Below are 24,192 nucleotides of genomic sequence, written 5' to 3'. Positions count from 1 at the left end.
TGCTCCTCCAGCGCAGTTCTATGGTCAGTGTCTGTCGGACGTTGGCCACAGAGTTGCACTGAAAGACCTAGAGATCCCTAGAGAGATATCCTCTTAGGTAAAAACATGGTGTTTTTGTTATTTGTGTTTTTTCCATATTCACGGGGGTCTTGTGCCTCTAACCCTAGCAAATATGGAGGGACAGGTGTATATGCATTTGCAACACGCTATCAACAGCGACAACAAAATGATTAATTTAAATCGGAGTGAGCAACTGTCAGGAGTTAGGGCACTCTGTTGACCCCATGGAGGACCTTGGAGGGCTTGTTGTTGTGTGCTTTCACATCTGGAACTGTTTCATTTGGGATGGATTCCCATCGTTCTGTATGGAGAGGGCTGGGGATCAACTGCTTATCTCCAGAAACTGAACAAAGTCCCCGATTGTCCAGATTTTGTGTGCTTTCCCTCTATCTTTGGCATCCTGCTTTTCTCTAAAGGCAACTTCCAGAGGATGGAGGCTCTGTTTTCATTGGAGGGTTTTCAACAGAGCTTGGGTGGCCATCCATTGGGGATGCTTTAGTTGTGGATTTCCTGTATCAGCAAGAGATTAGACCTGTTTAAACACTTGAAGGGATGTCATATTGAGGAGGGAGCAAGCTTTTTTTCTGCTGCTCCAGAGAACAGGACCCGGAACAATGGATGCAAGCTGCAGGAAAAGAGATTCCACCTCAACATTAGGAGGAACATTAGGACAGTAATGTTGAGTCTCCACTTGGACAGTGGAGTCTCCTTCCTTGGAGGTCTTCAAGCAGAGGCTGGATGGCCATCTGTCGGGGATGCTTTGATTGTGATTTCCTGCATGGCAGAATGGGGTTGGACTGGATGGCCCTTGTGGTCTCTTCCAACTCTACGATTCTATGATTCTAAGGGCTGTTCGACAGTGGAACACACTCCCTCAAAGGGTGATGGAGTCTCCTTCTTTGGAGGTCTTAAAGCAGAGGCTGCTTTGATTGTGAGTTCCTGCATGGCAGAATGGGGCTGGACTGAGTGGCCTTTGTCGTCTCTTCCAACTCTAGGATTCTATGATTCTATGTTTCTATGATTCTGTTCTTCCATCCAAGTCATTGTTAAAGATGCGGAATAGCACTGGGCCCAGGACAGACATGACAGGGGGTTGGGGTCTCTGATTCTATGATTCCTCCTTGTGTGTAGTCTCCCTTTAGTGTGAGGCAGAGATCACATAGAAAGACAGGTCACATACCTGTTTAACCGTAGTTCTTCAAGTGGTCACCTGTACACTCACACAATCCTACCCACCCTCCACGCATAGTGTCTTTCTGATCCCTATGGATGGCTTCATTGGCGTCCAGGGAACTGGAACTTCTGGTGGGAAGGCTCCTTATATAGGATTACTGGAGATGGGTGAGACTGCTGCCAAAACGCTTACATAACATTCTAGAAGATTCCGAATGGTGCCCCGCGCAGGTGCAGGAGAACCCATTTGTGTGAATGTGCACATGACCTCTTGAAGAACTATAGTTACAGGTATATAACCTGTCATTATCACAAACAAGCAGTTATATTAACGTGTGCTTTTCAGGTCCAGCAATAAGATTCTATGTCAGAGGGTCAATAGGAATCTTTCAGGATTGATTTAGTTGTGTATTCCTGCTTGACGGAGGGTTGGACTAGATGGCCCTTGTGGTCCAGTCCTGCTCTACGGTTCTACGATTCTAGGATGTCAATTGGATAGAAAAAGTCAGGATTAAAGTATTTTACTTAGTTAAAAGAATAAATACATTAACTTGACTGTTGTCTCCCCTTCTTTCTCATTCATTCTCTCTCTCAATCTCTCTCTCCAGTGTTCAGCACTTTCTAAACTCAATGCTGAGGTTGCCTGCATTGCGGTCCACGATGAAAATACCTTTGTGGTTGGGACAGAAAAGGGGAGGCTCTTCATGAACGCAAGGAAAGAGGTCCAGGCGGATTTCAAGAAGTTCTGCAGTAAGTATTGAGTTTTCTTTTTTTAAAAAAAATGATTTTATTGACGAACAAAACATGACAACAAATGCTATACTAAAACAACAACAAATAAAAATAATGCCAGTGACAGTAAACCCTCAAATGTGGTTATTTCACTGAAAAAGCAGAAATTAAAGTATACCCACAAAATAATGCCATGGACATTACCGACAAAAGATGCATTCAGAGACCCTGGAAGACATCTTTCCATCAAAATTTAGATACAATTGGGGATGTCTAGAAACCAAGTCCTGCTGGTTGTATTCAATAAGAGGATGCCAAACTGTGCGGAAAGTCAAGCCTCTCGCTCTGATATTGCTATCTGCAATTTTCTCCATTAACCCACAGGTGACAAAGTCTAGTTCACTATTCTGCAATGTTCAACTCTCCAGTTCTTAGCTATATCAAGCCTGGCAACAGCTGAAAGGAAGCCAATATGTTCCTTGTGTTGCAGGGCTGTATTTGCAGCGTTTTCTTGGCTTGGCAAGGTTGGGAGGCTGCAGGGGTCTGAAGTCAGAGCCTACTTGTTTCATGCCTGACTGAAGGTAGAACACAGATGGAAACCCTGCAGTGTTAGCCAGCGTAACCAGTGGCGAGGCATGCTAGGAGTCCAACAACATCTGGAGGGATGCATGAGTCCTTATTTAGGACAGGCATCCATTTGCTCACAAATTTCATGGATAGCGCATCCTCTCCCTTCAACTTTCTGCTGTCTCAGAAACCTGATTTTGGAACACAAACATCTTTCCCTTGGCTCCAGACATTTTGTGTGCTATCTCCCCAGAGCAAGGGTGGGGATCCCATGCTCCTCCAGAATGACTGCAGATCCCATCAGTGGCTCTGCTGGCTCAGTTTTGTGGGACTTGCATTCCAACAACATCTGAACAGTTTCCAACCCTAGAGCCAGGAATCAGTTCAAGGCAATACTGGCCACAATGGCTACAGTTCCATGGGTCCATTTTGATCACATACGTAACACACAGGTGGGCAGAGTGCAGAGTTTTCTATCGACTGTAATATTACCAGTGAACCTTGGAGTTTAAGAAAACAATAGCATTATAATGTGAAGTTGAAGGCTTTCATGGCCAGCATCCATAGGTTTTTTTTTGTGTTTTTTGGACTATGTGGCCATGTACTAGAAGAGTTTGTTCTTGATGTTTCGTCAGCATCTGTGGTTGACATCTTCAGAGAATGCTGACATAGAAGAGAGATGGATATATATATATATATATATATATATATATATATACACACACACACACACACACACACACACACACACACACATACATACACACATACACTGTAGGGAGGAATAAACTCTTCTAGAACAGTGCCAGCACTGAGCTTGCGGCCCACAAAATGTATTCTTTCTCCCAACCTTTCTTATTTCAGGAACTGAACTGGCGAGTTGGTCTTTTGTTTATTGATCTACTGTTAGCCATGCAGAGATCTCTCAGTAGACCTTGAAGACCCTGTATTTTATTTATTTATCGCGCTTTTATGCTGCCATTCTCCCAAAAAAACGGACCCAGGGCAGCTGACAAGATAAAACCTTCTTAAAACATTGTGATACAAATTGAAAATTGAATGCTGTGGATATAGTGTATCTTGCTTTCAGTAGGGCTTTTGACAGGGTTCCCCATGACATTCTTGCCAACAAGCTAGTGAAATGTGGGCTAGACATGGATCTGTACTTGGTTGACCGGCCGAACCCAAAGGGTGCTGAACAATGGCTCCTTTTCATCCTGGAGAGAAGTGACCAGTGGGGTCCCACAGGGCTCTGTCCTGGGCCCAGTGCTATTCAACATCTTTATCAATGACCTGGATGACAGAATTGGGGGCATACTTATCAAATTTGCAAATTACACCAGATTAGGAGGAGTAGCCAATACCCCTAAGGACAGGATCAAAATTCAAGATGACCTGAATAGACTAGAAAGCTGGGCCAAAGCTAACAAAATGAATTTCAACACGGAGAAATGTAAGGGCGGAAAAATGAAATGCACAGATATAGGTTGGGGGACACCTGGCTTAAGTAGACAACATGTGAAAGGGATCTAGGAGTCCAAGTAGACCACAAGTTGAACATGAGTCAACAGTGCGATGCAGCAGCTAAAAAGGACAATGTGATTTTAGGCTGCATCAATAGAAGTATAGTGTCTAGATCAATGGAAGTAATAGTGCCACTCTATTCTGCTCTGGTCAAGCCCCACCTGGAATATTGTGTCCAGTTCTGGGCACCACAATTCAAAAAGGAGGTTGAGAAACTGGAGCGTGTCCAAAGGAGGGAGACTAAAATGGTGAAGGGTCTGGAAACCATGTCCTATGAGGAACAACTGCAGGAGTTGGGGATGTTTAGCCTGGAGAAAAGAAGGTTAAGAGGTGGATGCTTTGATTGAGAGTTCCTGCATGGCAGATTGGGGTTGGACTGGATGGCCCTTGGGGTCTCTTCCAACACTATGATTCTATGAAAAACAATTAAAATCATCTTGTTAAAATTGTATAAAATCCATACAAAACCATGCAAAAGTTAAAAATCCTAACTAAAGCAGATACCCCACATAAAAACCATCCTGTCCTGATTATATGTTTAAAAGCCTTTAGGTTGCCTATACAATGGAGAACCCTGTTTGTACGTGCGATTCGGACATTGGAGCCACGCTGGTGAACTAGCCAAGCCTTCCCTTAGGATGCGTTGGGTTCAAGGAGAACCTTTTTGCTTAGCTACACTTCCGAGGTTTTTGCCGCAATAGGAAAAAACAAGGGGCGGGGGGCGGTTGTCTTGGTGGATGCTGGGAGAGCGCATATTTGCCTTTAATCCCCTTGCTGGGGCTGCTCATGAACAGTTCATTCCCGTGCAAATATTAGCCCTGCGAGGCTGTCAAGGTCAATGCCTGTTTAGATGATCCGCTGAGTACGCGCCAGCTGTATATTTTTCGCCCTAAACCTAATCCATTTGTGAGCATTCAGCATTAGCAAATACATATTGCTGCGGGTACGTTGTTCTCTTTGCTTCCTTCGTAGCGATGGAGGTACTGCATGGAGGCTTCTGCTGGAAGGGCAGCTTGCTATAAACGAAGCTTCTTATATCGTCATCGTATTCATCCTCATCATCTGGGTTTCACGTTTACCAGATGTTACCCGTTGGGCTTTGGGGATGTTAATGTTTCGAATTCTCTGCAAGGAGCTAGGAATCAGTGAGGTATCATCACCTAATGTGGCATGTTCCAGGAATTGTCACTTTTGGTCATTGTGGTTATGCTTATCCTATTCATGGGGATTACATTATTTTAGATTTAGATTTTACACCATCGTCATCATTATGTGACGTTCTCCTCCCTAGCTTTTTAAAGCTGTCCATGGTCCTTCGTCTGTTCCTAGGGTGCAAGCCCTCAGACTTTGGGGTCAAATACAGTTTCTGGGGTTCCAGCCTGTCCCTTTGGGCTTCTCCAGAAGGCCAAACTCTTTCCTGTGATGCCCTTCTGCTGTGGCTTCTCAGCTTTTGTGTGTTTTCCCCCTTTCTCAAAAGGCCGAAATTCCTCTCCTTACTGATAATAAGAACGTTGTGCTAAAATCATCTGGCCTTTTGGGATCCACCTTTTCCCCCTATCCCACTACTGGAATGTGACCCCGAACTTTCTGGGGCTCAAAGAGATTCTCCATCTAGGGTCTATTTCATCTCCTGGCTATGGCTGACCAATTACATCCACCTCCTGGGTGAAATCTGCTCCTCCAGTTCTACCACCACCACCACCATCATCATCATCATCATCATCATCGTCATCATCTAAATGATTTATTTATAGCCCACCCAATCACAAGGAATCCAGAAAGGTCTCTGGATCCTTTAACCAACTCCATACATTTTCCTCACCCTCAGCATTGTAAGTGGTCCCTCAAAAGTTTAAGCAGATGGAGTAGGGATTCTCCAGTTGTGTAACTCAATGGTGATTTTGATTAGTAGGACAGACAGAATCAACTCCTCCTTTCACACAAAATAAGATTAATTTAATCGGGGGCCAATACCAGCCTCTTTAGATATAGCAGCAGCATCCCACTGCCAGAAGCATAGAGTTGGAAGAGACCCCAAGGGCCATCCAATCCAACCCCTGCCATGCAGGAACTCACAGTCAAAGCATCCCCAAAAATGGCCATCCAGCCTCTGTTTAAAGACTTTCAAAGTAGGAGACACCACCATAAGCTCCAAGGGAGTATCTATGTTAAGCAGTTCTTGCTGTCAGAACGTTCTTCCTAATGTTTAGGTGGAATCTCTTTTCCTGTAGTTTGCCATTCATTGTTCCATGTCCTATTCTCTGGAGCAGCAGAAAACATGCTTGCTCCCTCCTCAGTATGACATCCATTCAGTACTTAAACAGGGATATCATATCACTTCTTAATCATCTCTTCTCCAGGCTAAACATCCCCAGATCCCTGAGTCGTTCCTCATAGGGCATGGTTTCCAGGCCCTTCATCATTTTAATTGCCCTCCTTTGGACACGCTCCAATTTCTCAACATCCTTTTTGAATTGTGGTGCCCAGAACTGGACACAATATTATTCCAGGTGGGGCCTAACCAAGGCAGAATAGAGTGGCACTATTACTTCCCTTGATCTAGACACTATACTTCTATTGATGCAGCCTAGAATCACATTGGCCTTGTTAGCTGCCGCATCACACTGTTGACGCATGTTCAACTTGTAGTCTACTTGGACTCCTAGATCCCTTTGACACATTCTGAAAGACTCTATGTTAGCCTGCCCTGTGCCCTTGGTCAGTCCTGCTCCCTCAAGGTACAGTGGAGAATGCCAACCTATCAGCGTTGCTGAAGATTCAATTGTCTGGTCTAGTCAGATGGAGTTGCAGGAGTGGCATCACCAAGCCACTGATACGAATAAGGCATCTCTTAAATTATCATCTTTTCTCTTGCCTTCCCGCTCTGCTCCTGGTGGCAGGAATTCAACAGAGGAAAGAGCAAGATCTGGACAGCCAGAGGAAGATCAAGGACTTTGGCCGGACCATTCCTCGAATCTCCCCGGATCAGGGATCGGATGTTTACCTCCTCAGGAAGATGGTGGAAGAAGTTTTCGATGTGCTTTATAGTAAGGAACAACCTTTGTTTGCTTCCGCTTTGCATCCGTTGAGCTTGCCTTCTGTGTCGCATGTGGGTTGATTATTCCAGGACAATTGCCTAGACCTGTTGCACTGAGTTTGTACTCAGTTTGTACAGCTCCCAGCATCCGCCGGTTGGTTTGGAAATGAGCCATGCTAGGTGGTTGATTCTGGGAACCGTAGCCCAAAAAATAACATTTGCAAGTTGTGGCTGGGGATTCCGGTGACTCCAGTAATATAGATAGATGATAGATAGATTCAAGTTTGCATGTCAGGTACGTTGGAAGAGTTTAGAAGAGAGGAAACAGTGCATATAGGTGAGCTGGCATACTGTTAGGCTAGCAAAACACAGAGTGATGGGAATGGGACTTCATCTTAAAATGGATGACACATTTGCTCTGTCAGCTTCTTTACTGGGTCTGCCTCTTTTGCACATCTCCGGGCAGAATGTGGAACCCAACACCATTTGTGACTATAACTCTGTACGTTTCTGAGCTTTCCATATGTTCCAGCAAAAGAAATACATTTAGCAATGCAGTCACTTTTGAAAAATGCATGAAGAGTATTTGTCATGAACAGATGCCTGTTAACAGGTTCACTACCCGTTCTCCACTCCAAAGGAGTTAGAGACGCACCACAGTCAGGATACTTTGCAAGACCTGATGCAACCCAGTTGGTCTCATGTGTTAAGCTCATGAATGCCACTTTTTGCCCATCTTCAGCTGTGGTGGCCCAAGCACAGAAGACTAGCAGCTTTCCTTTCTGGCAATCTAAGTTGATCATATGGCTCTCAGGGCTAGTTTTCGTGCCCACTACTGATCAAGCCACCCTAAGAAATGCCCCCAAATGTTAAAAAATCAAAACTAGGCATTGTTAGAAGTCTATTTCTTCTTTGTTTTATGTTTTGTTTTATTGGAGTGTGGAGTACCATTCCTTCATTATCATAGTCCTATCTTGATGTCTTTTTCAGGTTTGGCAAAAGGGCAGCATGTGGCATCTGAAGCCCACTTTTAGTCCCCTGAAGCCTCCTACTATTCCCCTAAAGCAGTGATGGCGAACCTATGGCACGCGTGCCAGAGGTGGCACTCAGAGCCCTCTCTGTGGGCACATGTGCCATCATCCCAGCACAGAGTTTGCCAGAGTTTGTTACTAGAAAGCCAGAGGGACATGGCACTTTGCAATCAATAAGTGGGTTTTGGGTTGCAGTTTGGGCACTTGGCCTCAAAAAGGTTCACCATCACTGGCCTAAAGCCACAACTCCCCATTAAAACAAATTGCCATGATGTCAAATTTGCCCTAAACTATGCAGAACTCCACAATACATTAAAATATTTGAAAAAGACTCTCACCAAGATCCATAAACAACTCTCATACCTCTGCTTTCTTCCGCACTTCTTCTCCAGATTGTGACATTGTGATCTGTTGCCATTTTCAGGGTGACTACAGAGGGAAATGGATGCATTTGAATTTTCTGTTGAGGGTGCAGCTCATGCAGTTCAGTGGAAGATTGACCTCCATGCAGTTGGTCTGTTTCTTGGTGATGACAGAATGTGACCATGAGACAAAACTCAACAAGCTTTGAACTCTGTTTCTAGCCTGCATTCACAGCTGATGGTCTTTCTTTCTTATCCTAGGTGAGGCCTTGGGGAAGAGCAGTGTGGTACCACTGCCATATGAGAAATTCCTGAAAGAGCCAGGCTTGCTGGCGGTTGCTGGGTTGCCCGATGGGCTCACCTTCAGGAAGCCCACTGAGTACGATGTGAAGTCTCTGATGGCCATTTTAGAGCACAGTCACCACATGCGCTTCAGGCTAAAAAGGTAAGATGAAGTTAGAAGTGTGGAGCCTCCTGTTCCGAGCGGGGCTTTTGCCTGCTTGGAGAACAAGAGTAAGCGCTGTGGCTGATTCCTGGCTTGTGGGCTGTGGCTCTTGTTCTCGGATCAGGGCCTGCTGAGACCCCAAGGATGGGCCTTGCAATGTAAAGCCTTCATCCCACCTCTATACTTACTCTTACTCTCCCCTGTTCACTCTCCCAATTCTGTACCATCATAACCAGAGCTTGGGAAAGCGACTGTTGAGACCAGTGATTCCCAAACTCTGGTACTCCAGATGTCTCAGACTTCTGTTCCCAGAATCTTCTATCATCTCGGCCAATAGTCAGGGATTCTCTATTCCTTTTTCCTCCTCCTCTTCCTCCTTCTGTTGGGTTCTTCATTTCTTTATTTTACCTTCTGTCTTCTTATCTATATGTACAGTCTACCCTCCTTATCCACTGATTTTTTAGCCACGAATTCAAGCATCCATGATTTGAAAATATTAAAAATGTATATAAATTCTAAAGAGCAACCCTTGATTTTGCCATTTAATATAAGGGACACCATTTTACTTGTCATTGAGCATCTACGGATGTTGATATCCAAGGAGGATCCTGGAACTAAACCCCAGCGGATACCAGTGACCCACTATACTATCCTTTTAGTTTGTCTTACATTTCTAGGTAGCAATATATATAATTTAATCCAATTTCTATGTACATATCTATCCCTTTAAATAAACACCATTTTTGTTTTTACTAGCTATCCCTCTTCAGAAAAAAAAGATACTTTATTCTCTTTTAAATTTTATGGTTACAATTACTCCCCACTTTTTTGTTGTTGTTAAGTATTGTACTATTCTGTCCCACTAACGTCCAAATTCTGATGGCTCTGTATTCCTTCCAGCACCAGATATAGTATATGCCTCAGTACCATTTGCTTGGCAACATGAATAGGAGGGTGCTATTCACAATGAGAGATGAAAGGGGGAGGTTGTTGGGAATTGATGCCCACTTCTCCTTCTTTCACTGCTCTTGCGCTACCTGTGGACTTAATATCTGGTTATGCACCGTGGAAACACAATGCTGGACTATGGACTGTATAGTCCAGTAGAATCATAGTATTATAGAATCCCAGAGTTGGAGGAGATCCCAAGGGCCATCCAGTCCAACCCCATTCTGCCATGCAGGAACTCTCAATCAAAGCATACCCAATAGATGGCTATTCAGCCTCTGTTTAAAGACCTCCAAAGAGGGAGACTCCACCATTCTCTGAGGAAGTGTATTCCACTGTCAAACAGCCCTTACAGTCAGGAAGGTTCTCCTAATGTTGAGGTGGAATCTCTTTTCCTGTAGCTTGCATCCATTGTTCCAAGTCCTGCTCTCTGGAGCAGCAGAAAACAAGCTTGCTCCCTCCTCAATATGGCATCCCTTCAAGTATTTAAACAGGGCTATCACATCATCTCCTAACCTTCTCTTCTCCAGGCTGAACATCTCCAGATCCCTAAGCCATTCCTCGTAGGGCATGTTTTCCAGACCCTTCACCATTTTAGTTGCCCTCCTTTGGACACACTCCAGTTTCTCCACATCCTTTTTGAATTGTGGTGCCCAGAACTGTTTGGCATGATTCAGCAGCACACTTTTCACATTTTCCTGTAATTTACCTGCAGTTTCCTCCTTCGTTTAGGCCGCCTGAGGACTCCGTCAGGGAGCCCAACCTTACTTCGGAGTTGAACTCTCCTACCCTGATGTCAAAGGGGAGCCGAGAACCAGGCCTTAACAATGTGCATGCTAAGCTGGCCAACCAAGATGCTCTTTCTGGGGTCACCGCCAACAGTTTCCTGTACGGCGTGCCACTTCCCACGCAGATTGCCATGGAAATAAAGCAGGAGGGTCCCTCTGGTCGGCACGGGATGAGCGCAGTCAGCGAGATGCTAAGGTCTCGCTCATCAGGAGAAGCGAAGGTGCCTTCGCCACAGGAGTTCGGTGACTGCTGTGGTAATGACTTTAATGTTTGCTGTCCAAAAAGTGATTATTCAGATCCTATGCAAAGGCCCTGATATGCCTTGGATCAGAGCTCAAGTTGGGTGGGAATAGAAATATATAAGAGATGGCATTGACAGGGTCATGGGTCTACCACTCCTAGGTTCCTACAAGTACCAAACATGTCCTCTTCCCAGCTCCCCCCAGGTCTTCTGGGGGGATAATGGTCATGGAAGAACTTACTTTAGGGAAGTGATCCCCAAACTTTGGTTTTCCAGATGTTTAGGACTTCCTGGAATCCCTGACATTTGGCCAAGTTGGCTGGATCTTCAGGAAGTTGAAGTACAAAACGCCTGGAGAACTGAAGTTTGGGAATCACTGCTTTAGGGTAATGATGAAGGAAGGAGAAAGGAGAGAAGGTTGTCAAGAATGGGTCCCACTTCTCCTACCAGGTAAACTGGTCTTGACTCTCTCCCTTCTCTAGAGATACCAGCCACAGATGCTGGTGAAATGGCAGGAATAAACTCTTCTAGAACATGGCCACATAGACCAAAACCCCCCCACAAAAACCTACTGATCTTGACTCTGTCCCTTTGGAGGGTGGACTATGTGCCACCTAACATTGACGTCTCTGAGACTACTAGTAGTGGAAGGCCCCTTGGCTCAATTTTAATGTCCCAAAATGGTCCTGGAACAAATAAATGTGATGGGGACTTAAAATGGTAGCTCCCTGATCTAGCTGTATTGGAACAGTGGTTAAAGAGGGGTTGAGGACAGTATGCCAATGGTAGCCTGTGCTGCATGGTTGTTCTGTGCTGGATGAGGTTGTGTGTTGAATGTTATGCTTACGTTTGATTTCCAGCACAAGAAACAAGGCAAGGTAGAGATAAGGTTCTGCTAAAGAAAGCAGGCAGCACATTAGGTGAAGATTGAGGTGCAGAATCTTGCTGGTAAGAGCAAATGTTGCTTCAGCAACAAGGATACTCACACTGAGGTCAAGCTAGACATTAAAGGGTATAAAGAACTCAGACAATGGCCTGTTACAGAATGCCAAAATAAAGTTGCTTCGGGTGTCTTTGGAGGTATGCTATTTGAATGATGCATGCATCCTAGGAATCCAGATGCTGCACCAAAAGCTGCACTCCGGTGCTTAGGAATGGAGTGTGGCTTTGGTGCGACCCATGCATCATTTAAATAGCATACTTCCAAAGAGACCCAAAGCAGCTTTATTTTGGCAGTCTGTAACAGGCCAAAGGCAGCCATTTGGTATGGACACTTTAATTGACCCTGGAACTATGCAGGTCCCTTTCTTTTTATAGGCAGAAACAAATTAGTAGGGGAAATAAAGCATGCCAGCATGGTTGGTTTGTCATCTTCATTCCCCAACCTTTGGATTGTGTACTTGTAATAGTTAACCTGTTTTCTTCCTCAGACGGGAAGAGCCAGATTAACTTTGCAGTTTATGTCTAACTATGTAGAGGAATGATGCTGTGTAATCCGAAAAATAAGCGCTTCTCATATTTCCATGAGTGCAAAGCATTGCCTCCCGGCACGTGCGAGAAAAATTCTCCTACAAATGGGATTTCATGTTCCCAGCAATTCAACACATTTTTCATTTTTACAAGTGCATGCCTCAGCAGCCAGCCTTTGCAAATTAGCACAGCCCAGTCACAAAGCAAAGCAAAGCATGCTGAAATGCAAGATACAGTGTGAAAGAAAGCACATACTAGGACAAACAGATGTCTTTTAGCACTTAAATGGACAGTGTTTTAAATATGTGCTAAATTTAAGCTTGAGCTTAACAGAATTGCAGCTCTGTCTAGGTCACTAGTTCCACCTCTGATGGAGACAAAGCCATTCTAGGGGATACCATAGATGTGCTTAAGTTTCTGCACTGGAGTCTGAGGACCACAATACAGCCTGCCCAGGTTGAAGCACTGTACTGTAGCTTCTGTGACAACCTCGATGTGCCCTTTCTTCCTCGCTCATTCTTTAAATCCACCTGTCCAGCTACTTCACTGAATGATGTGCCAGCCCTCTCACCTTGTGTTAATCTCAGTTTCGCTCTCACTTTTCTCAGCAATGTACTCATGCTTGTTTTCTTCTTTCCTTTCTTATGTCCAGGACAGAAATCTAGCCTCCCGGGTGGTCCTCTCATCCAAAATGTCCATTCCTCCAAACGCATCCTATTCTCCATTGTCCATGACAAATCAGGTATTGTTTTGCTTGGGGGTCCTTCAAAAGTGGTGCTAGATGTCTTACTTTCAACTTATCAGGGAGTGAGAGGAGCAGGGAAATCTCTGTTTTAGGATTTGCAGAGCAAAAAGGTTAGTGGAGAGCAGCATGGAGCAGAACTTCAATCTATTGCGGGCCAATTGGAGTTGCTGACTAGGACATTATTATGTGCATTATGATTCTATGAATAATAAAGTAAGATAGGAGCCCAGTTTCCACATGGGTCCCATGCATGGGTTGGAGACAACCTGTGGCATCTGGTGACGCTCATGTAAGTGGGTCAAGGAATCCATCTCCTTTCACACTATGCAGTTATAGCACTGTATTCTATGTGAACTCCCATGTCTGCATCCTATGTAACCATGGGATTTGTATTTGGTGGGAGACTAAAACTCTCTAGATGAAGAGTCTTAAATGTATTTATTTACTGTATTTATATCCCGCTCTTCAGCCCTAAAGGCTCTCAGGGCGGTTTACAAAGTCAAAGGCTTTCATGGCCAGCATCCATAGATTTTTGTGGGTTTTTGGGGCCATGTGGCCATGTTCTAGAAGAGTTTACTCCTGACGTTTCACCAGCATCTGTGGCTGGCATCTTCAGAGAATGCTGGCATGGAAGAGAGTGGGGTATATATATACTGTGTGATCCTGGGTAGGGAAGAGTGATTTCCATGTTAATAGTGTGGTATGGTATCTGTTTCCCTGCAGCGTAGCAGAAAGGTTCACTTCTGTAGGCATTTGTAGGTCATCCAGCACAAATCTATGGCCAACTTCTGGCAGATATTGAGCATAGAGTTGTGCTGGAGGACCTAGAGAGTCCTAGAGAGGTCTTCTCTCGGGTTAAAAAAAAACACAGTGTTTTTATTTGCAGTTTTTTCACTTTCATGGGGGTCCTGTGCCCCTAATGCCAGCGAATGCGGAGGGCCCACTGTATAGTCTACACCAGTGATTCCCAGACTCTGGCCTTCCAAATGTTTTGGACTTCAGCTCCCAGAAGCCTCAGTCATCTTGGCCAATGTCCTGGGATCCTGGGAGCTGAAGTCCAAAACACCTGGAAGGCCAGAGTTTGGGAACCAATGGTCTACTCAGACTGGTAGCTGCTCTCCAGGGTTTCAGAGAGGAGTCCATGAAGAGCTTTTAGAAGACACCCAACAATGAGATTTTGAACTCGGTGCGGCTGTCACGCCAAACAATCCTTCTGCCTTTCTCTCTAGCGCCATTGTCTTGACATGTACAGCACTGGGTAAATTTACAGTGCTGTATAAATAAAGTGTAATAATAATAATAGTAGTAGTAGTAGTAGTAATAACAAAGGGAGGAAGAGGCAGGGATGGGGAGCAAATCCTGGGCCCTGAGGTGAAGCGCGATGGGGGGGGGAAATCTGTTGCCATGTGGAAACTTCTCTTATTTTGTTTTGCCAGATAAATGGGACAGTTTTATAAAAGAGACTGAAGATATCAACACCCTGAGGGAATGTGTGCAAATTCTGTTTAACAGCAGATATGGTGAGTGGGCGCGAAACGGCTGTTTGTCATCTGCAGCGCTTATGGCTCGCATGGCGTTACGGAACGAACAAGTGGGTGTGTTTTTTAAGGTGCTTTTTTTTTCTTGTTTAAATGCTGCCAACGCAAGTAGATGCCATATGCTCTGCGTCCTTTCTGTTAATTGCTTCCTTGGCATGGCGCATTTGAGTTGTGCAGCTTCTAATTAAGGTAGTCCTCTTCGGTTTTGAACGTCCCTTTTATCAAACAGTCAATTGATAATTGCCCTGATGGGTGACACCTTCTGCCAACCCTCCTCCATGGAGGGTTGGCAGCCAAAACTGTTAGGATGGCATCCATGAAGAAAACAGTACCCTGTATTGGAAGTGGTCCTCCTGAGGTTGTCTAGACTACAACTCCGAACTTCCTTGCCCTGGCGAGGGCTGATTATCCATTCCTCCTTTGTGGGTTCAGAGCAATAGCGATAGCATATACATTTCTATTTCTCACCATTTTGGAGACATAGGCCTGTTCCAGATTGCCAAAATAAAGCTGCTTCGGGTCTCTTTGGAGGTATGCTGTTTAAATGGTGCATGGGTCCTAAGAGTCCGGAGGTTGCGCCAAAGCCACACTCCATTCCTAAGCATTGGAGGGCCGCTTTGGTGCAGTGTCCGGATTCTTAGGGTGCATGCATCATTTAAATAGCATACCTCCAAAGAGACCAAAAGCAGCTTTATTTTGGCAGTCTGGAACAGGCCATAGATTCCCAGTCTCCTAACTGAGCCAAGTATCATAGAATCCTAGTGTTGGAAGAGACCCAAAGGGCCATCCAGTCCAACCCCCTGCCATGCAGAAACTCTCAATCAAAGCACCTCTGCCTCAGCCTCTGTTTAAAAACCTCCAAGGAAGGAGACTCCGCCACACTCTGAGGAGAAGACCTATGCTTTCTGCTCTACTTCTGAGACAACATCTGATTGCTACCCCAATATAGCAATAGCATTCACATATCTATACCATTTCATACTGAACTCAGCATTCTCAAAGTGGTTTACAATCTGTAAGCCAATTGCCTCCAACCTATGAAAGGATGAAAGGCTGAGTCAAGCTTGGAGCCCCTGGGATCGAACTCAACCTTGTGGTTGGAGGACTGGCATTTAACCACTGTGTGACCAGGGCTGCTTCAATCCCAAAGTGCTACACCATGAGGACCCTGTCCTCTTTACTGGCCTTGATCATGGGAGTTGCTTTCTCTGTGCATAAAGATAGTATTGTCCCCTTCCTATTTTAGGTTTTGACTCTCTGAGGGAGATTGGGAGGTGGAACTGGATACCCTGGATACAGCTTCAGATCTTAGGCCTGTTACAGACTGCCCAAATAAAGCTGCTTCGGGTCTCTTTGGAGGTATGCTGTTTAAATGATGCATGGGTCCTAAGAGTCCGGAGGTCGCGCCAAAGCCACACTCCGTTCCTAAGCACTGGAGCGCAGCTTTGGTGCAGCTTCCAGATTCTTCGGATGCATGCATCATTTAAACAGCATACCTCCAAAGAGACCCCAAGCAGCTTTATTTTGGCAGTCTGGAACAGGCCTTGGTTTTTCTCTTTCTGTACTTTGCTATATACCACCAACTTGCACTATATAAGAGTATGACGCCTGCTTTCGAAAGCCGTTTTGTAAACATGAATAGTCTCAATACAGAAACTTCTGCTGTTGCAGTTGTATACATTTACAGATATAAATAAAGCTTAATAATAATAATAATAATAACTTGCAAGAAGGTTTTTACAGAAGACCAAGTTGCAAAGCCGCAGTTAATCAAGTTCTGACTCGTCTTACTCCTAAACGTCGAATGTGGTTTCTCTTTCAGCCGAAGCCTTGGGTCTAGATCACATGGTCCCTGTCCCGTACCGAAAAATTGCTTGCGACCCAGAGGCAGTCGAAATCATTGGGATTCCTGACAAAATCCCCTTCAAAAGGCCATGCACTTATGGAGTCCCGAAGCTCAAGCGCATATTGGAGGAGAGGCACCACATCCACTTTGTAATTAAAAGGTACTTGGATAACCTGAGCTGTATAAGGGATGCAGACGGCAATGGGCAAAATAAAACCCACTTGGTTTTGAAATAGCCTTTGTAAGTGAACCTAGGTACCTTTACATTGCTATACAATTTCAGTGCTATCATTCCAGATTAACTGCCATGGAAACATGCAACAGTATCCTGGTGTTTGCACCTTGGGAAGGAACTAGACTCAAGTCTACGAAAGCTTATGCTAGTCTCAAAGGTGCTACAAGATCCCTTTGCATACTGATTTTCCGGATTAATGGGGTTATCTGTTGGAATATAAAGTCAACGCTCCACATTTGCAGCTTTGACTTTGGCAGATTGGGTTATTCACGGATTTTATTAATATCTTCTTTCTAGGAAGCTCGGGGTCCTCCTGTGCAACTCTGCTGTCAATGTCCACCAGACGTTGCATTGGAGGACCCAGAGATTCCTAGAGAGAACACTTCTAGGGTTTTGCAGGTCCTCCATTGCAATGCTATTTTCCTTTGCTTCGTTCTTTAGATCCTTTGTTACGTGCTCCTAAATTTTACCCTTGACTTATCCATGGGTTATATCATTCATTCATTCATTCATTCATTCATTGGTATGACATTTGTGTATAGTATATGTAGACATATTAAAAGTATAGTGAGCTGTCAGCAGTAGAGATTGATGCTTCTTATGTCAGCTGGTTAGTGAATCCATTCCATGTTTTAGCCCAAACTTTAAATGTGTTAGTTGTGTTTAACAGGTTCAATACTATAGTTAGTGCCTTTATGTTTGGGTTAGAACTTGGAATTGAGTCACTGATCCATCGACATGGAAGCCAGCACCCCTCACAAGGTGTCAAGCTTCATGCAAGTTTTGTGGTATTATATAGTCATTTCAGGAGTACCAGTTATTGGAAAAATTACCTATAATTAACGTAATGTGTAGTTTGATCCTAACATAGCCTTAAAAGAAATTACATTAATTTATAAAGGAAGTTAGATCAATCTGCAGCTGGTGGTCACAGGATCTGAATAGAACCTCCATGTTTGCAGGCTGTATATCTCTGACTATGCAATGACTATATTCCTGACTAGTGTTCTTAACATCTCCCCCATTCTTCTTCCTTCCATCTGAATTGTTTTGCATTCCTTTACAGGATGTTTGATGAAAGAATTTTTACAGGTAGGTGAGACATTTTCTTGACATCTTCCTGTGGCGGAAAAATGCTTCCTGGCGCACTTTTGTGTATCTTGGTGAAACAGAGAATTATATATGTGAAGTATTTATTTACTATAGTTTTTTGTGGGGGTTTTGGGCTATGTGACCTTGTTCTAGAAGAGTTTATTCCTGACATGTCGCCAGCATCTATGGCTGGCATCTTCAGAGAATGCTGGCATGGAAGAGAGTGGGGTGTATACATGTACATACTGTGTGACCCAACTTTCTTCCATGCCAGCATTCTCTGAAGATGCCAGCCACAGATGCTGGTGAAACGTCAGGAATAAACTCTTCTAGAACATGGCCACATCGCCCGAAAAACCCACAAAAAACTATGTATTCCGGCCATGCAAGCCTTTGTTTGGGAGACTTTACATGTAACAGTATAGTTGGAAGCTCTGGATTCAAAGCGCTCCAACCTCATGCACTCTCTTCCCTTTTTCATGTGGTCAGAAAGAAAAGATTGGAAGTGTCTTCTTCCATTCTAGATCAACCACAGTTTACACACCTTTAACCAGACCCTAAACTGTGCTTAATCCTAACTGTGGTTTGGTGACACAAACCACCTTCAGAATTCATATTTGAAGTTGCCCTGTTACAATTAAACTGTTGTTAGAGTTAACCATATTTGGTTGGATTTGGGTAATGTAATATAATCAGAACTAGGTAACTGAGGCCTGTTCCAGACTGCCAAAATAAAGCTGCTTGGGGTCTCTTTGGAGGTATGCTGTTTAAATGATGCATGCACCCTAAGAATCCGGAAGCTGCACCAAAGCTGCCCTCCAGTGCTTAGGAATGGAGTGTGGCTTTGGCGCGACCTCCGGACTCTTAGGACCCATGCATCATTTAAATAGCATACCTCCAAAGAGACCTGAAGCAGCTTTATTTTGACAGTCTGGAACAGGCCATAGGTTTCAAGGAAGCGTTCCCAGGCGTTACATGATTGTTATCGAATGTTATTTTAATTGGTTGTCTGCCTTGTTTTATTGAATGCCAACATGTACTAATATGTATGATATTTAATCATTTCCATAGAATGTACGCCATAGGCAAGTTTATTTTATCTATTTTATCTATTTTGATTGATTCTATGTACAGCGCTGTGTAAATTTACAGCACTATATAAATAAAGTTTAATAATAATAATGGATATCCTATGGGTGTGCAAGAGGAACATGCGTAAAATCAGAAATTACTGTGGTTCAGCAGAACACTAAGTTAACAACGTTATGCAACAGACCAGCTTAATGTAGAAGAGCTGAGATATTCGAAGGGCATCCAGTTTGTAACCCAAATACCAAATTTCATCTTTTTTCTGCAGTGTAATAGAATATTTAGAGCCTCATCCGTGGCCAATGAAGTGTGTGAAATGCGGTGGAAAGGATTTGGCCTTTTGCTTTTTAATGTTGGGTTGGATGCCCATATCACTTTCCAGCGCAACTTTGGGGCAATTCCTACTCGCTCTATTGACAACTCTATTGATTACTAAAACAATTGGGAAATGACACCTTTGGGAGAGGAGGAATTTTGCCTCTTAAGTGAGGGATGGGAAACCATTTTGCTGTGAAGACCCCTGTTTCGTTGTAATTTGTTGGGGGCCAATGCCAACAGTAGATGGGATCAGAGCCAAAGGCCAACGTGGCTGAAACTGAGCCAAAGTGGCTGGCATTTGCAAAGTGGATGGCATCCTTACGTTGGTAATTCCTGGATTCTCTTCTGTAATGATACCCGACAAACATTTTTCCTTACTTCTTTTCTTTATGTTCTTTTCTAATGTTCTTAAACAGGAAGTAAATTTACCAAAGATTCAACAAAGATTGAGCCATCCAGCCCTTCTGGGGAAATCTCTCCTGAACCGCACAGAATGGCATTTCTTGATCTAGCAGGGACTTCACAGACGAATCATAGGTAAAAAAGTCATTTTATCCTCTCCTTCCAGAGTGTGGTGGAGTCTCCTTCCTTGGAGGTCTTTAAACAGAGGCTATATGGCTATCTGTTGGATATGCTTTGATTGAGATTTCCTGCATGGCAGAATGGGGTTGGACTGGATGGCCCTTGGGGTCTCTTCCAACTCTATGATTCTATGAACCTCCAAGGCAGCACCACCTTCCACTATTGAACAGCTCTTACTGTTAGGATGTTGTTCCTAATGTTGAGGTGGAATCTCTTTCCTTGTATGTGTTAGGTTTCTAGCAGACATTTCTAAGTATCTCTTCATCCCACAAATCCATATGATGGAGCCATGACAGTTAAAGCAATATCGAGCTGCTGTAATTGTGTAGTGTGTGCAGCCTTTGATAAAATAGACCTTTGGTTCAATCCCAGTATCAGCCTTTGTGAATTAGACTTGGATAAACCAGGTATAACACTGTCGCCCAGCCTTGAACCTGATAGCCGCCACACAACATGTGCAAAACTGGCATTTAACATAGCATTTAACAAAAATGTACTTGAGGACAAGCAGTATAAATATTTCACTATTTCTGCATTTTGGAGGGGGAAATGAATATAGCAATGTGTTTTACTATCATCTAATGATGTGCCCTTTTGTTGTATTATGTCTTTCATCCCTGCTTTGACTGTGCAGCATCTAGCAATGTTGCACAAAGCATTTTATAAGTGAAAAGTCGATGATATTCATTTCCTTTGCCAGGTCTGAAAAGTGCACTGTCGCTGGGGACTCTGAACCAGGTAAGTTATGCACAACGACTGCCCTCTTGGTAGGTACTCTTTTAATGGCAGAGAAAGTAGCTGATCATTGTGAAGTCGAAGGCTCTCACGGCTAGCATCTATAGTTTTTTTGGGCTATGAGGCCATGTTCTAGAAGAGTTTATTCCTGATGTTACGCCAGCAGCTGTGGCTGGCATCTTCAGAGAATGCTGGCATGGAAGAGAGTGGGGTATATATACTGTATATACCTGTGATGGTGAACCTTTTACAGCAACCCAGACCCCACTTATTTATTGCAAAGTGCCACATCCCTTTGGCTTTCTAGTAAGAAACTCTGGCAAACTCTGTGTGAGGGAGACAGCATGTGTGCCCACAGAGAAGGCTCTGAGTGCCACCTCTGGCACGCATGCCATAGGTTCGCCATCACTGGTATATACCATCATAGAGCTGGAAGAGACCACACCAATGTACTGTATATACCAACAGTATATACACCCCACTCTTTTCCATGCCAGCATTTTCTGAAGATGCCATCCATAGCTTCTGGTGAAACCACCAAGGCCACCACCAAGGCCCTCTCAATGACACAGGTATGATTTTGCCACGGTTTATCCTACTGAACAGTTCAGTCCCCAAAAAGGCTTTTCTTGCAACAAGAACATTAAATACTAGTTTGCATCCTGTTACCAAAAGGCTTTCCTTCACCCTAAAGCAGTCTGATCGCCCCCAAAACATGGCAGAAGGTCATGTGCCACTCGCAGCTATAGGATGCCCTTTTTGCATCCCTACATGAGGCAATCCCAAAAGAGAGAGGCCAGTCATGTTAGTCAAGTATTGAGCAGCTTCTTATGTTTCTTGTAGTTGGTTCACTTTTCTTATTGCTGGTTCATTTTTCCTTGGCAGGTACTTCAGGAGAACTGGGAGGCATTAAACGCATCAAAATAGAACCAGATGAAGTAGACATCATTCAGATCACTGTTCCAGGTATCAACTGCAAGTATCTTTTGGTGATGCTGTCAAGATTTAAGACCATGTTTCGATTAATAATACAACCTGTTGCATTCCTCTGAGTGCTTGTTATGCCCCAAACCCTGGATGTGCCAATGCATTTAGGCCATGGTGGGGATTATGTGGGCCCCTAGATGTTGTTGGACTACATATCCCAGCAACCTTTTAGCAAGTATAGCCAGTAGAGAGGAATGCTTGGATTGCAATCTAATAATATTATTTGGGGAGGAGGTCTGCATGGTTCCCACTACCTCTGTAGGTATTGTCAATGCTGCATTTCACTCTGAGCACAGAGGCTGCTTCATCCAGGCATCCATCTTGGGCTGAAATATACACCCTTCTCAAAGGATCAAGTCACAAATCCTAAACCGTATCCTGAGCAGAGTTTGGAAAAGTTCCTTTTTGGGAACCCTACTCAGTATCCTTCAGCCAGCATAGCCAACCGAGGGTTTTGGTTATGACCGCTCTGATGTCTTATTAGCCGATCATTCTTTGTAAGATCATGTCCAACTTCTTGTCAGCCTTTACCACAATTTGGAGTAGATAATTATTCCTAACTAGAGCAGAGCCACTGAATTTATCTGTACGTTGATTCATCATTCAGCATTTAATTCAATGGATTTACTCTAGTGGGATTAACCTATAGGATTCCAGAAGTGCAGCTAGTACAAAGGGTATTCAAGTTGATTGGAGTAAATTGAGCAACAGTACTGATTGGAAATAGCAAAGCGGCCTGAATAAGGCCAGAAACCTTTCTCGCATCCAAAGGCAGATGTCTTGATTTGTTTCCCAAAAGGATCTTTTCCAAGCCTGCGCTAGCATATCAGGGAGAAGTCTGTGTATTTCATGGTATATCTATGCTTTCTGCATATGACACCAGTGGAATGCAAGTCCGTGTCTTACATTGCGTAGGACCCGGCTAGAAATGGCAGACTCTAGCGGTGAGTGGAAGCAAAATGGGGCCGTTGAGAAATGAGGGGAGGAATTTCAAGGTTTGTACCATCAGAAACCAGTGAAGCTTGGTGAGAAGATCTAGGGATCTGGGGGCTAAATGAGCTGGCAAAGCTGAAACACCCCCATGCATACCCAGTGGCGCCAATTGCTCAGTGTCGCTTGTGGGGAGGAGGATGGGACTGAACATGCCAGAAGCGGGTATGGTTGGCTCATTTGAAGCCTGAGCAGGAGCATTCTCCACACTGGGATAAGATTGTATTGGATGGCAGAGATACCTCTTTGTGATATTTATTGTATTTACAAAGAGTCAGATACTAGAAGGAAAGAGGTATTTCTGCAGCAAGTTTCATTGTCTCTGATCCAGAAGGACATTTAGAAACTTCTAGTCGATCTCTGAGTGATTTGCTCCTTAAAACAGAAACATTTGAGCAAAGGTTTGGGGCAGCTCAGCTGGACAGTTTTGGAGTTCGTGCGTTAAAATCTCTGATCTGTAGGTCTTGTAGTTGCAGATTCTGGTCACATTATGATTTATGGCAGCCTTCTGGAGTTGGTTGCACTATAGTTCCCATTATACCCACCTTATCTGGATTGCAGGGGGCTAATGGGAATTGTGATCCAGAACAACGGAGAATAACAGCCAAGTCTCTTGTGGCGCCTTTAAGACTCAACGGTTTCTTTTAGGATGAGCTTTCAAGTATCGCGATCCATTTCCTTTGACGCATGGAATATGACATTCAAGCCACAAGTGCATGTGCGCAATGGGCATCAGAGGTGGGCAAAGGGGATTCCATGGACTTCCCTTGTAAAGTCATTAATGCCTTCTTTCACAGCTTATTGTAGTGAGTTCCAGTTGTTGCTTTTTTGCTATGTGAAGAAATGACAGTTGTCTTTCCACATTTACGGCTTTGACATCTGCAGATTTGATTAATAATATGCCCTCTTTAGGAATCTCTAGGGTCCGCAACGCAACTCTGTTGGAAATTGACCATAGAGTTGTGCCGGAGGACTGAGAGGTTACTAGAGAAAACACTTCTCTAGGCATTTGTAGGTACTCCAGCGTGATTCTGCAACCAACCTCTGGCAGATGTTGACCCCAGAGTTGCACTGGAGGACCTAGAGCAGTGATGGCGAACCTATGGCACGCGTGCCAGAGGTGGCACTCAGAGCCCTCCCTGTGGGCACATGTGCCATCATCCCAGCACAGAGTTTGCCAGAGTTTGTTACTAGAAAGCTTTAGGGACATGGCACTTTGCAATAAATAAGTGGTTTTTGGGTTGCAGTTTGGGCACTCGGTCTCTAAAAGGTTCACCATCACTGACCTAGAGATTCCTAGAGAGGTGTTCTCCCAGGTAAAAACATAGCCCTTTTTTTTACTTGCGGTTCTTCCACTTTCATAGGGATCTTGTGCCCCTAACCCCAGCGAATGTGGTAGTCCAACTCTACATCCTTTTGCTTTCTTGAATTTCCCAGCTTCGTAGCATGACAACAATCCTCCCCTGTATAGAATAAAGGTGAAAAGCATCTCCCTCCACACCATCCACCTGCTCATAGGAAAGCATAACATTCACCCAGGGATAGTATCATTGGACAGTCTTGGTTTTTCTCCCCTTAACAGATCGATCGCCCCGTTCTGATGAAATGCGCGACGCGGTAGCCAATCACGTGAATCTGGATGTGCGCGACAGGCTG

At 44.2% G+C, this 24,192-nt stretch overlaps 1 protein-coding gene across 1 annotated transcript in view; it reads left to right on the top strand.

The window, feature by feature from the left end:
- Nucleotides 1–24,192, top strand: part of GTF2IRD1 (GTF2I repeat domain containing 1) — a 71,215-nt gene that overhangs the window by 17,684 nt on the left and 29,339 nt on the right. The window contains exons 4-15 of the mRNA XM_042442563.1: nucleotides 1,842–1,983; nucleotides 6,957–7,103; nucleotides 8,748–8,931; nucleotides 10,612–10,922; nucleotides 13,032–13,121; nucleotides 14,561–14,644; nucleotides 16,485–16,668; nucleotides 17,810–17,835; nucleotides 19,659–19,779; nucleotides 20,525–20,562; nucleotides 21,445–21,525; nucleotides 24,119–24,188. Of these exons, the coding sequence (XP_042298497.1) occupies nucleotides 1,842–1,983; nucleotides 6,957–7,103; nucleotides 8,748–8,931; nucleotides 10,612–10,922; nucleotides 13,032–13,121; nucleotides 14,561–14,644; nucleotides 16,485–16,668; nucleotides 17,810–17,835; nucleotides 19,659–19,779; nucleotides 20,525–20,562; nucleotides 21,445–21,525; nucleotides 24,119–24,188 (1,478 nt within the window). The remainder of the gene's footprint in view (nucleotides 1–1,841; nucleotides 1,984–6,956; nucleotides 7,104–8,747; nucleotides 8,932–10,611; nucleotides 10,923–13,031; nucleotides 13,122–14,560; nucleotides 14,645–16,484; nucleotides 16,669–17,809; nucleotides 17,836–19,658; nucleotides 19,780–20,524; nucleotides 20,563–21,444; nucleotides 21,526–24,118; nucleotides 24,189–24,192) is intronic.

Source organism: Sceloporus undulatus, chromosome 11 (genome assembly GCF_019175285.1).
Source record: "Sceloporus undulatus isolate JIND9_A2432 ecotype Alabama chromosome 11, SceUnd_v1.1, whole genome shotgun sequence".
NCBI classification, from domain to species: Eukaryota; Metazoa; Chordata; class Lepidosauria; order Squamata; family Phrynosomatidae; genus Sceloporus; species Sceloporus undulatus.
The sequence above is the reverse complement of the archived record's forward strand: the minus strand, read 5'-3'. Positions and strand labels throughout refer to the sequence as shown.